Source organism: Helianthus annuus, chromosome 17 (assembly GCF_002127325.2).
Source record: "Helianthus annuus cultivar XRQ/B chromosome 17, HanXRQr2.0-SUNRISE, whole genome shotgun sequence".
In the NCBI taxonomy this organism is placed as follows: Eukaryota; Viridiplantae; Streptophyta; class Magnoliopsida; order Asterales; family Asteraceae; genus Helianthus; species Helianthus annuus.
This window is the reverse complement of record NC_035449.2, coordinates 184997069-185009658: the sequence shown is the minus strand read 5'-3', so window position 1 is coordinate 185009658 and position 12590 is coordinate 184997069. Positions and strand designations below refer to the sequence as shown.

At 37.7% G+C, this 12590-nt stretch overlaps 1 protein-coding gene across 1 annotated transcript; it reads right to left on the bottom strand.

Annotated features, from left to right (window-relative positions):
- Positions 1 to 4683: 4683 nt before the first annotated feature.
- On the bottom strand, positions 4684 to 11787 carry LOC110925358 (transcriptional repressor ILP1). Its single transcript, XM_022169313.2, has 6 exons — positions 10466 to 11787; positions 8597 to 8764; positions 7839 to 8509; positions 6909 to 7191; positions 5874 to 6163; positions 4684 to 5032 (listed from the first exon to the last, which is right to left on the bottom strand). Exons 1-6 carry the CDS (start codon positions 11597 to 11599, stop codon positions 4852 to 4854), a joined length of 2727 nt encoding a protein of 908 aa, XP_022025005.2. The 5' UTR covers positions 11600 to 11787; the 3' UTR covers positions 4684 to 4851.
- Positions 11788 to 12590: the final 803 nt, after the last annotated feature.

The following is a 12590-nucleotide window of genomic DNA, read 5'->3' as shown; positions in this document are numbered from 1 at the left end:
CTCAATTCCTGTTTTGACTTCTTTGACTCATAGATTAGTCTATTTTATTTTCGCTTTAGTTGTATTATGTGGAGTATCTGTTAATAATCGCATGGTAATCGCTATTTATCGAATATGTTATCGCATTATCGCTATCGCAATCGCACTCGCAACTCGAATTACGCATTTTGGTTACTGTTATATGTGTGTGTGTGCCTTATGTGTTACTTGTGCGTGTTTAATTTATGTTATGTGTGGTAATCAATCGAATCACAATCGAAACTCAATCGAAACGCAATCGAACTCAATCGCAATCGAAATCGAACTATGATAATTAGTGGAGAAGAGATAGCGCGAGATATGAGTAGTTGGGATTAAAAGTAATTTGAATAGGAAACTCTATCGCTTTCGCATCGCTCGCAATCGCAATCGAAACGGCAAAACTCGTCAAAACAATTGACTGATCGATCAGGCAGCTGACCGATCGACCAACTGTCCGATCGAACAGCAGTTCGATCGACCAGCTAGTCGGCCGACCTGCCAACCGATCGACCAGCCCCTTTCCTCTTTAGGTACCCCTATAAATACCCCATGTCACTCTCAAACTTTCTACTTTTGGCAACTGACGTCCGACCAGCTCGTTCTCCTCACTTTTCTTCAGATTTCTCGCAATTCCGGTAAGATCTCGTCCTAAATCTTGTACTTCCTTGATCTACATGCACTCCTACACCTTTCTATCTTTTGAATCTTAACTTTTAACCGTGAAATCATCAAGATTCAAAGTGTTCTAGGATGACATCATCATGTGTTCTTGAAGAACTTCATGTTTTGGCCTCAATCCACCAAGAACAACTTAGATCTAACCAATTTCCACATAAACAAACATAGATCTTTCATAGATCTAAACATATTCACAATAAATAGGATTGAAGATGGTTTTCAAACTTTCTTTCAACTCTTTTACACTCAATGCACTCAAAACCGATAGAAACGGAGCTTGTGCCGACTTCCTACTTATTCATGTGGATGGGTTGGTTCAAGATCCAGGTTCTATCCAAGAGACTACCGATTTCGGGTTAAACGTGAAACACCGTCTCGAACAGTTCACTAATCGGATTTGGGTGATTCCTGTCCGATCAGGAGAACCAAGTATTGACAAAGCTTCTGTTGCTTGACTCGTTATCAAAATGCCTCGATAAAACGACAAATAATCAAAACAACCAAGTGTAAGACAAACAGATCGACCAGGACGGAGTGCCGTCCGATCGAACAGCCAATCCGATCGACTGGCAAATTCGAACGACTTGCACCTTGGGTCCCACACTTAAACTATTCACCAACATTTGAAGTTTGAGTGTTGAACGAATTGTTGTCCGATCGGACTACCATCCGATCGAACTTCCATTCTAATCATGAGACATTTGAACTTCCACACTTAAACAATTTTCAACATGTTCAATGCGCTAGGAATGCCACCCAATCGAACTGCTATCCGATCGAGTGACAACCGGCTGTGAACTTGTTCTCGCTAAAGTGTCCAACCAATCGGGTTATCGTCCGATCGAACGACTGTCCGATCGACCGACCTGAAAGGTAGAGATACTTCAAATGTTTTCAAAATGCTACAACAAAAACTTCAAAAGACAATCCATCATACACAAACACATCCTTCCCAAAGGAAGAAACAATCCACTCGAACAGCCATCCGACCGGACGACTGTCCGAACAGACTACCACTCGCGCGACTGGCTATTCGATCGGATTACCATCCGATCGAACTGCTGTCCGACCCACTTGTACTTTGCATCGTTTTACGCGTCACTTACCGTTATGCTATCGAACTATTCAGGCTAACCCTACTCTCAAGCGCTCCTTTCAATCCATCAAACGCTGTGAGTATACTCGATCCCTTTTTGCTTTCGCACTTTTGGGTGTTACATACGTTACTTATACAAAATCACAATCGAACACACTACGCAATACATTAAACGCTAACTGTTACCGCATGTTATACGTGACTTAATGAATGCTTGTTTGTTATGTTTACACATGGAATGCTGTCTACCTGCCTTAGCAACAATAGTACTATAGTTTGGACTCAGCACCCGTTCACTCGGGGGTTGTTAAGGACAATTATTTGCATGGATTACAGTGATGATCATGTATTACGAACTGCCTTGGGCAGTCAACCCGCAGTCATTGGTATCGATAGGTTCATGTCGATAACTAACATGCTTCGTTTTACTCAGTGTACGTGCTGGTTATGCGTAAACTATTTCGAACTCTATATGCTATTATCAAACTTGTATGCTCACCTTTACATTATGTGTATTGACTTTTATTTTAACGTATGCATAAACTATTCCGAACTCTAGATCTTTGCTTGGGAATCAAGGCTAGGAAAGAGTCCTAGAAACCAACAACTAGTTGTCTGTACTAATGAAACCTGAGTTGTCGAAACAGAACAATTTGCCTAGATCTTTTCTGTAATAATTATTTTATCATATATGACATGGTATGGGACATGTTACTTTTAAATATTTGGTAAATATAGTTGTTATGGAAGCTTCTAGACAATCTGTTTCGCTCAGTGTCACGCCCCGATGTTTCCGCCATCGGTTGGGGTGTGAGAGTTTAAGAATCTAATAAGATTGGATTTAGAAACGCGCTACTTTAAATGTTAAACTTCTTTTGCCGTATTTGTATTACGTGATGTTTCTTTATTACAAGACAGTGTACCATTTAGTTATCAATGAAATTTGAGTTTTATTAATTATTGCCACATTTAGCAAGTTGTGATGTCTCGAACAATCTATTTCGTCCCGCCCCGATGTTTCCGTCATTGGTTGGGGTGTGTCAGATTGGTATCAGAGTCATAACTATAGGGAATTAGGAAAAATTTCATGATTTGACCTAGTATATAGCTAAATACCACGTTCAACCATTCTTGATTATCATACTTGAAATAAGCAAATTCTTACCATTTGCTTCTACCTATTCTTTTATCTCAAAATATATGTCTTCCCTAAGGCAAATTTACATTATGACACGAATCACATGAAGACACTCTCGTATCACAATTGAGACGACCTCACCAAATTAGGCATGAAGTCCTCACTTTGGTGATTACTCTCAATCCGCGATCAATGACTTTTCACGAAATTATACCATCAAGTTAGGAATAAAATCCTCACCATGATGAGATTATAATAATTTGTTGTCATTATTTGTAAATAATTATGAAATTTAACTTTATGAAAAATAAATATTACAACTATCATTAATATGGAAGTAAATTTTAGAAACCCGTTCTTCAAGTTTTGTAAATTTTTGCCACCATCAGACCTAGAGTTAAACTAAAATCAAGTATTTTTTGGTAACGTACGCGATAGCGATTGACGTGGTAACGTACGCTATAGCGATTGACGTTACGGTTGCGGTATTGTGTGAACGAACCCAGCTACTTATGAGAGAACATCGTTGCCGGTACTTTGTGCTAATGGAAACGGTATCAGTGTTCACCTTTATGATTTTCGACAGGTCAAACCAGATAACAACCAAACTCTTGCCACGTTGCGTGTGAAAGAAAATGACAACACTCCCGCCGTAAAGCGCGGGGAGAAACTAATACCATTAATATATAAAATTACATTTAGTCACTGAATTCATTTAGTAGGGATTTAGAATATTAAGATAAAAATGGATGTATAAATTTTAAGGTCTTTTATCTTCTTTGGAAGCTATTGTTGAGGCACACAATAGAAATTATGTGAAACTTACATAAATTCATGTATGGTGACATGTACGAATAAAGTGGTAAAGGGGTAGTAATATAATAAATCATATAGAATCAATGGATTCGTGGTAAAATCCCTGTGTGATGTATTTTAGTACAATTTTTGGCCGATATAGGGATCAAATGGTATAGTTCATTTGTTGGTAGCTTGGAGGATTAAAAGCATGACTCTTGCTTTCCAATTGGCTCGTAATAGACGTTATAATTGAATGTGATATTAGTCCGGACACCTGCCACAACGCGCGGCCATTCCCACTAGTGTACCTTTAAGAAAAGAAATGTTTAAACATCTTATAACTAATGCCTACTCTCTAACTAATATTAAAGAGGTAACACATCATAAGTGGTTGTGACTATTAAATAAGAGTCGAATAGATTTTTTTCTTTTTTTTTTTTTTTTTTTTTTTTGAGGTAATGGTCACACTCAAAAGCAAAATCTTTTTACAACATTTACATGAAATAAAATAGTGGTATATGTTTTATACAAATTCACATTGCAAAGAATTATGCCACCCTATCCTAAATCTTCAGATTAATGCTTTAAAAATACCATGATTATTGTGTTGTAATACTCAATATTGAAATGTGCACCTAGCTCTCGAAAACTGGAAACTTCCACCCATATGGTATAGGCCACAAACATACGGTAGCTTAAGCTATTTCCATTCCTTATGAATCTCTATCAAGAATAAACGCAAGATTCAAGTCTAGTGATCATTGTTACACAAGCTCGTTAGCTATTCGGATTCAGAGTTAAACAGATAGTCGGGTAGAGTATAAAGTATAAACTAAACTCAAAATTGTATAACTATAGCTCTGTTTCTATCCTACAACCATAATATATATTTATACATCTTGCCAACGTAAGCGGCCATCACACATTCCAAGGGTATTTTCGTACTTTCACATATCACAAACCAATAATAGCAGAAAAATACCATAGCAAAATTAGCACATTAAGAATCAGCTCATTACTACAAAAGATTTGCAGTGCTCATAGTTAAAACGCAAATCAACAAAAAAAAAACTATAAAAATCTATGTTTATCACTAACCAGTTGTGTGACAAGGCAGAAACTAAAGAGCTTCTTTTAAATTGAAGGTTCTAGAAATGTGACGCGCGTGATCATATTCGTTAAGTTCGACAAGCATCTTCTTCAACCTACGAGCAAGTCCGTTTTTCCCTGAATAACTCTGCTTCTTCTCTAGTAATCTCCCAAGAACAATCAAATAATCCACCATTGGTTGCAATCTTGGGCTGAAAATGTAAAAACCGACACATAAGCATTCTATATAACTAACTTCTTATGTAAAATCCGCCTTCAATATATCTCAATACATATGTGTGTGGGGCAGTGTGGGTGTGCGCTGGTCACGTTCAATCCAGATTCAAATTCTAATTAAAGAACTGCATAAGAATAAATGTGTGTATGTGTATGTATTATAATTATAATTATTTTGATTGTTTTTATTTAAAGATAAAAATTATAAAACAGAAAAATAAATGGGTAAATTGCTAAAATCGTCCCTGAATTCACGAAACTGCCAAAATCGTCTCTGAATTAACGAAATAGTCATAATCGTCCCTGAGTTAACGATACATTTTAACCGAGTTAGTGACTTGGATGGAAATTGCAACAAAAATGAAACGTCAGGTCCAGTTCAAAAAATTCTTATTTTGGATGTAACAGGCAAAAGTGCCCAAACCTCAGGGACGATTTTGGCATTTTACTCATATATATAATACTTTTAAGGATTCTAGATAGTCCGATCTAACGGTCCGCTCCGGTTGTATACAACCGGTTTCAGTATAAACCGCAAACCAAACCGTTCGTTACGTTTTGAAAATTTTAAAACCGACCGACCAAAAGGTAAAATGAAATTCAACCGCGAAACGAAACCGATGATCGGTTTGGGCGGTTTCATGGTTTTAAACCAACCCGTGAACAAGCAATTCATAAAAGTGTATTATGTGGTTCTTACAATTCTCTACTTAATATTGGTTTTGTATTGAATGTGCCCATCTGTGTATGTACGTGTGCATGTGTATTTATGTGCAAAAATATGTGTGTAAGTAATGTATATATCTATGTATGTACCTTCTGTCACCGGTGACTTTTGGACCAGACCACACACCAGAAATCGACGCAACAACCCGTTCAGTCCTTGTGATCGCATCGTCAACGTTTGATTGAATGCTTCTAAGATGAGGAAGAATCTTTCCACTTAAAAGCTCATCAAGAGCAAGCTTTTCAAGAACAGACATCGAGAGAATATTATTCCATAAGCATATGTTCCTCAACAGCCGTACAGCCGTACCAAAACTATACGCCGCAAATCTAGCTGCATTCGGTACAGCCTTCAACACGTAAGTATTCCACGTTGGAACCTGTTTTATACACATTTCATAAAATCAGCATATAAATTAACATGTTAACTGTTGACGATAATTGGGCCTGTAAATGAACCAAACGAACACAAACAGAGGCATGTTCGTGTTAGTTTGTTTCGCTTTAAGTAAACATGAACGCGAACATATAATCGAACACATTTTTTTGTTCATGTCCGTTCGTTTAAAACCTAAACGAACAGTTCACGAATGTAAACGAACATAAACAAACCAACTTAAACGAACATAATTTAACAAACAATAAACAACACATATGAACATAATTAAACAAACATAAACGAACACAAATGAATATAATTGACTATACATAAACTATATATTTTATATAAATTTGTGATTAGTTACGATAAATTCCATTAAAAACCCATTTTTATTACTAGAAAGCCCAATTAGGCAATTACCAATTAGTTATATTTATATAAGTAGTAGAAAGTTCCGTTTCTGTTTTTTATTTATATAAAATACAACTACTTTTGTATTTAAATTAAAACGAACATAAACAAACAAATATAAATGTAAATAAACGAACATAATGAACGAACAAAACGTGTGTCCATGTTCATTCGTTTGATTAAATGAACAAGAAACTGTGTTCATGTTCGTTCGTTTATTAAATAAACGAACATAAACGAACTTCCCGCCGAACATGTTCACGAACAGTTCATCAATGTTCGGTTCGTTTACAGGCTTAACGATAATCAAAATAAACGAATATATCGCATACCATGAGATGAGAAACGGCTTCAGAAAGGCGATCATGAAGAACGGAAACGAGTTCAACGACAGCTTTGCTGGAAAGGGGAACGTATGTAAAAACCAAATTTGTAGCAGATACAGCGTTTTTTGTCTCCTTTGTACTAAGCATGTCCCAACAGTGAGCCAGCTCGTGCTGTAATATAGGAACCGCAACCTTTTCAACCAGATCGGGTACAAGGTTGACATCAGCATCTTCCGGGTTGACTTCACTTTTATCGTCAGGCATACCGTAATCATACAGCAATCCATGCCTGAACAAATAAATCATCATCAAACAAAACAAGAAATAATATCTGGGTTCATTTAATAAATACCTATTGAGTTAAAATGCCATTTCCGTCCCTGACATTTGGCCAATTTTGCGACTTTCGTCCAAAGGTTTGTTTTTCCGCATCTGAATCCAAAAGGTTTGAAATCTTGCCATTTTCATTTGGCCCGTTAACTCCATACATTTTTTCTCCGTTAAGCCAGTGGTATTTTCGTCTTTTTTGCTAACTTAAAGGGCAATTCGGTCCTTTTCACTTTTATGTAAAAAGACGGAAACCGAATTGCCCTTTAAGTTAACAAAGAAGACGAAAATACAGTTGACTTAACAGAGAAAAATAGATGGAGTTAACGAGCCAGATGAAAATGGCAAGATTTCAAACCTTTTAGATCCAGATGCGGAAAAACAAAAAACAAACCTTTGAACGAAAGTCGCAAAAGTGGCCAAACCTTAGGGACGAAGATGGCATTTTAACTCATTACCTATAAAAAGGAAAGAAAAAGAGAATAATTTTATTGGTTGGTTCAATGACAGATTGACATGCGGACACCCAGTTAACTCACCCAGTTAACTGCTGGATTATAATCGATAATCGTCTCTCAGGTTCAAGAAATTTGGGCAGAGCGTACGTACCACTTCATATCAAAAAAATCTGAATCTTGATGAAGTGGGTCCCACTTCAAAAGCTCCAACCTTACATAAGGAGAGAAGATCGCGGGTATACTCAGTGACATGTACGCATCCCGGTAGCTAGATGCGTATTCCTTTTTCCAAAATTCAAATTTTTCTTTAACGAACGAAAGTTGCGAGAATTCTTCATCTGCATCACTGAATATCTGTCCAGCAAGTTCAAGTAATTGATCACGGTTCGATTCATATGCTGAGCTGTCACCGTCACTCTCATCCGTGCTCGATTCTCCTTCGATTAAACCATCGATTTCCATGGCTGACATTCGTTTCGACTCCGATCGAGCTTTTCTTCGTTGTCGGGCTTCCGCGCGTCGCTTCATATCCATACGGTTTTGTAAGTTTACGTCTCGGCCGAATTCGTCTAGTTTCACGGGAAGGTTTTTTGACTCACGTGAGGCGGTCAATGCGGCTTGAGCAGCGGTACTGGCGGCTTCAACCATGGAAGTGGTGGTGCCGCCTTTGTTGAAAACCGCCATTGCTGCGTTTACAGACGCTTCGATTTCGGTTAGCTCGTCGTTACTGTCGGCTGTTCTTCTTTCGAAGATAGCTTCTGCACGTTCTTTGTGAAGCTTTTGCATTTGATACTCTAGCTCCTCGATAAACGGAGCTTTATCCTGAAGTAAAAAAGATAAAGCATATGAAATATAGCGGAAATAAATTCCAATATATATTTATTTTAAAAAAAAAATATGTATGCATACCTGCAAAAAGTCACATATCACAGAAACATAGTCACGAAGCTTTTGCATGAAAATGAACTTCTCATCAGCAGCAGCAAGAGCTATTTCAAGAGATGTAACTTTTGCCAATGAGTCGGCTAAAATTTCATCGGTTTTGGTCAATGAAGTCAACGTGCGGCTGTGAGTTTCCTGAAAAGATTAGTTCATATGATATGAGTTATATGTATAACCAAACAAGCTCTATTCACAACTAAACAAGCTATATGTAGAACCACGACCACCTAATTGCTTTATTATTTTCTCTTTTTTCACAACAAATGCACTTCACACACTCTAAAACGACTCCTCTCCCTCGCTCTGTTCTCTTCTTATTATAAGAATTGCTTAAACAATCTCTCACCAACCTGTTGATTTCATTATTCTAGTGATCTTATGATAGCACATGCCAACATAAAATTAATGCTTTCAGCTCTGCTCTATTCAAAAAGAACCTTTAAGTTCTCTCCATATTAGAATGTCATTAAGTGCCCAATTTTTTAGCTCTCCCAACACTAAAATCTCATGTTATTTTTTCATAAATTGGATAATGGTTTGAATGCATAGTTGTCGATAGCGAATAGCGACAAGGCACCTATAGGCTACGTAGCGAATAGCGGCAAATAGCGACGGCTCTTTTATAAATAGCGATTACACTAGAAAAAGAATTTTGAAAATTTTTATATGTATATTACATCAAAATACCCTTGTATATATGCTATTTTACATGTATATTTAACAAAAACCTATAAATCCAGCTATTTTATAGCTATATCTAATTGATATTAACATTAAAAAAAAACTAACTGTCACTAAGTTCGCTATTGATCGCTAAGACAAATATAGCGACACTTGGTCGCATGGCTACATAGCGCGCTATAGCGGCCACTATAGCCGCTATTAACAACTATGTTTGAATGCATTACTGGAAACAATTAAAATTTCATTTGAATTCTACTTCATCTTTATATGACATCTAACTGGATGCAGCGGTGATCAAAGTTAGATAAACCGATGCAGTTCAGTAAATATATGCATTGCTAAAGTTATAAGGTACACTTACATAACTTATTTGCTTGCTCTAATAATCTAATAACAGTTATTTTCATAGCGATAAGTAGCGCCAAGCTACCTATATGCTATCTAGTGATAACAACAAAATAGTGCTCGCTATTCCATGTTTAGCGATAAATAGTAGATAACTTAAGAAATATTTTACATGTATATTATATCAAAATACGATATTTTTACACGTATAATTCATCATTTAAGTACGCTTCTTTTTCAATCGTGAAACCAAAAAACCCTAATGGGCATCGCTATTTATATTTATCAAAAAAATAAAATAAATTATAGAAAAAGTCACTAACTGTCACTAAATACCCTATAGTGCCATATGGGCACATCGCAGCGTAGCGCGCTATAGTCACTATTGACAACTATGTTTGATTTATCTATACAGGCGTGACATAATTCTCAAAACTGAAAGTTCTGTTGACATTATCAAGTAGGCTGCTTAATTATATGTACAAAGCACAATGCTGCGCTTATACAACTTAATAAACTAGACGATTGTTATCTTGGGAGCCATGATCCAGGGTCTTATGTATTCTAAATATGAAGCCTATAATGTTTCAATTTAGTTCTCTTTAAAAAATCATATTCTAAACCGTCAGGTTGCCAACAAACTAGCTTCCTTCGTCCCAAAATGTAGTTACTAGTTACCACATTACAACATGTCTAATTTAACCACAAACATGTTAGCTGCTAAAGGATCAACTCTACCCTGTAAAAGACTAACCGAATAAACGTTATCATGTGAGATTAAAGAGCATAGGTTAGTTAGATACATACCTTAAGCCTCCTAACACTCTCAAGTAAAGCCTTCTTCGAAAGCTCAGCCTGCTGCGATATAGACAACGTATCCGAACCCGCTGACCAACCAACTGATCCCCCGATACTCAAACCACCACTACCCGACGAATAAGACGTAACCGGAACCGTCGGATACACAACTCGTTGCTGAACACTCTGAACCATGCTCGGAACACTACTACCACTCACACCTCTCCCTACAACCCCTTCATCAATCCGTTTCCCTAACCCTTTCCTAACCTGCTCCTCCTCCCACATCTTATCCTCATCATCCTCTTCATCAACACCACTATTATCACTCAACCCAACTTCCGTTTCCTTTCTAACCGTCAGCTTACTAACATCCACAACCACATCCTCGAAAACGCCCTTTTTTATCTCGTTTTTCTCCCCAATCAAAGCAATCCGCCCTTGAAACTCCGGCTCCTCATCGCTCAACCCTTCAGCCTCCCCATGATTACTCCCTCCATCCAACGCAATAAAATCTGGCGCAGCCGCACGCGATTGCCGCAACCTCTCACGCTTCGCCCTAATCGCATCTATCATCGCCTGGTCCGGTATCCCTACCCTATCTGATTCATCATCCCTATCTAATTCCTCATTCTCATTACTTCTATTAATCATATTATTATCAGATACCGGTTTAATCATACCTTTTAGTACAATAATCGGCTCCGATTTGGAGACCGGTGGACGAGACCGAGCAGTGCTGCTACCTAGGGTTTTGGAATTCTTTTGCAGTTCGAGGAGAGCTTCTTTTGTGTAAACTCCGGCTTGTGGTTGTACATTTGAAGGTAGAGAGGAACCGGAACCGGTACGCACTTTCGATGAGTTTCGGTCTTTTGCAGAGGTTAATTTGTGAACGGAACGAGAAGAGGTAGGGTTAGAGGAACGGCGAGGGATTGGAGGAGTGTCGTCGGTGGATTCGTCGTCGGCGAAACTGAGGAGGCTAGGTTTTTTAGGTTTTTGAGTGGTGGTGGCGGTGGTGGTGGTTGGTGGTTTGGATTGGGGTTTTTTGGTGGTGGTGGTGGTTTGTTCGGTGTTGTTGTTGTTGTCGTCGTCGTTGTCGTCGGTGTCCGCTCGGCGGCGGAAGTTTCGGACTCTGCCGCTCATGGTGGTGGTGGTGGTGGCGGTTAACGGTGGTGGTGGTAACCTAGAGACGACGGGATGAGATTTATAGGTCAAAGGTTAAAAGGGGATCAAAGACCGACTAAAGTCGTATGGGTCCTGATTAATTTGTGTTTCAATAGGTGGGGAATTTGGATACATTTTGGTGCTAAGAATTTATTTCAAACGGGTATTTTATTTTTAGTTTTTTACCTCTTGGGTGTCGCTACTTGTAGGGTTAAAGGGGAAATCAAAGACCAACTAGAACCTCAGTTCGATTGAAATTTTCTTCACTAGTCATCTCCCTAATTAGGCCTGTAAACGAATCGAACGTTCATGAACTTGTTCGGCGGGAAGTTCGTTTATGTTCGTTTATTTAATAAATGAACGAACACGAACAAAAAAAAAATTGTCCGTTTAATTAAATGAACGAACATTAACACACATTGTGTTCGTTCATTTATGTTCATGAACATTCTTTTATGTCCGTTCATTTATGTACGTGAACGTTTGTTTATGTTCGTTTAAATTTTAATAAATACATAAATAGTTATATTTATATAAATATTAGGTTTTCTAACTACTTATATAAATATAACTAATTAGTATATCTATGAACTCTTATACAAATATTAGGTTTTCTAACTACTTATATAAATATAACAATACTCTAAATGTTAAGCTCATCGCTCTCCTGATGAGTCCAAGGTAGGACAAAACTAGTGACCTACATAGAGAGCGGGATGGATTAGCTTATCCCCGAGGAGATGGGGACACCACACGGGTATCGAAATATAACCTCTTGAAAAAGTGGTATCAGAGAAACTTGATTCTTAGATACATTGGAACGTGACTCTTAACCAAAATGAGCTTAACATTTAGAGTATTGTTACGCAATGGTGGTTGGAGAAAACCAAATAAGGGGCATTTCAGTGAGGGTTTTTGTTCTCCACGAGTATGGGATCATGACTTCTGCCCAAGTATGGTATCAATGAAG

What these genes read in the sequence shown, in the direction of transcription:
- LOC110925358 (XM_022169313.2), bottom strand. Translation starts at nt 11,599, where the DNA reads ATGAGCGGCAGAGTCCGAAACTTCCGCCGCCGAGCGGACACCGACGAC. An exon ending in AGAGTGTTAGGAGGCTTAAG is followed by an intron (nt 8,765 to 10,465) that starts GTATGTATCTAA and finishes TAATCTTTTCAG; the next exon opens with GAAACTCACAGCCGCACGTT. An exon ending in TGATATGTGACTTTTTGCAG is followed by an intron (nt 8,510 to 8,596) that starts GTATGCATACAT and finishes TTTTTACTTCAG; the next exon opens with GATAAAGCTCCGTTTATCGA.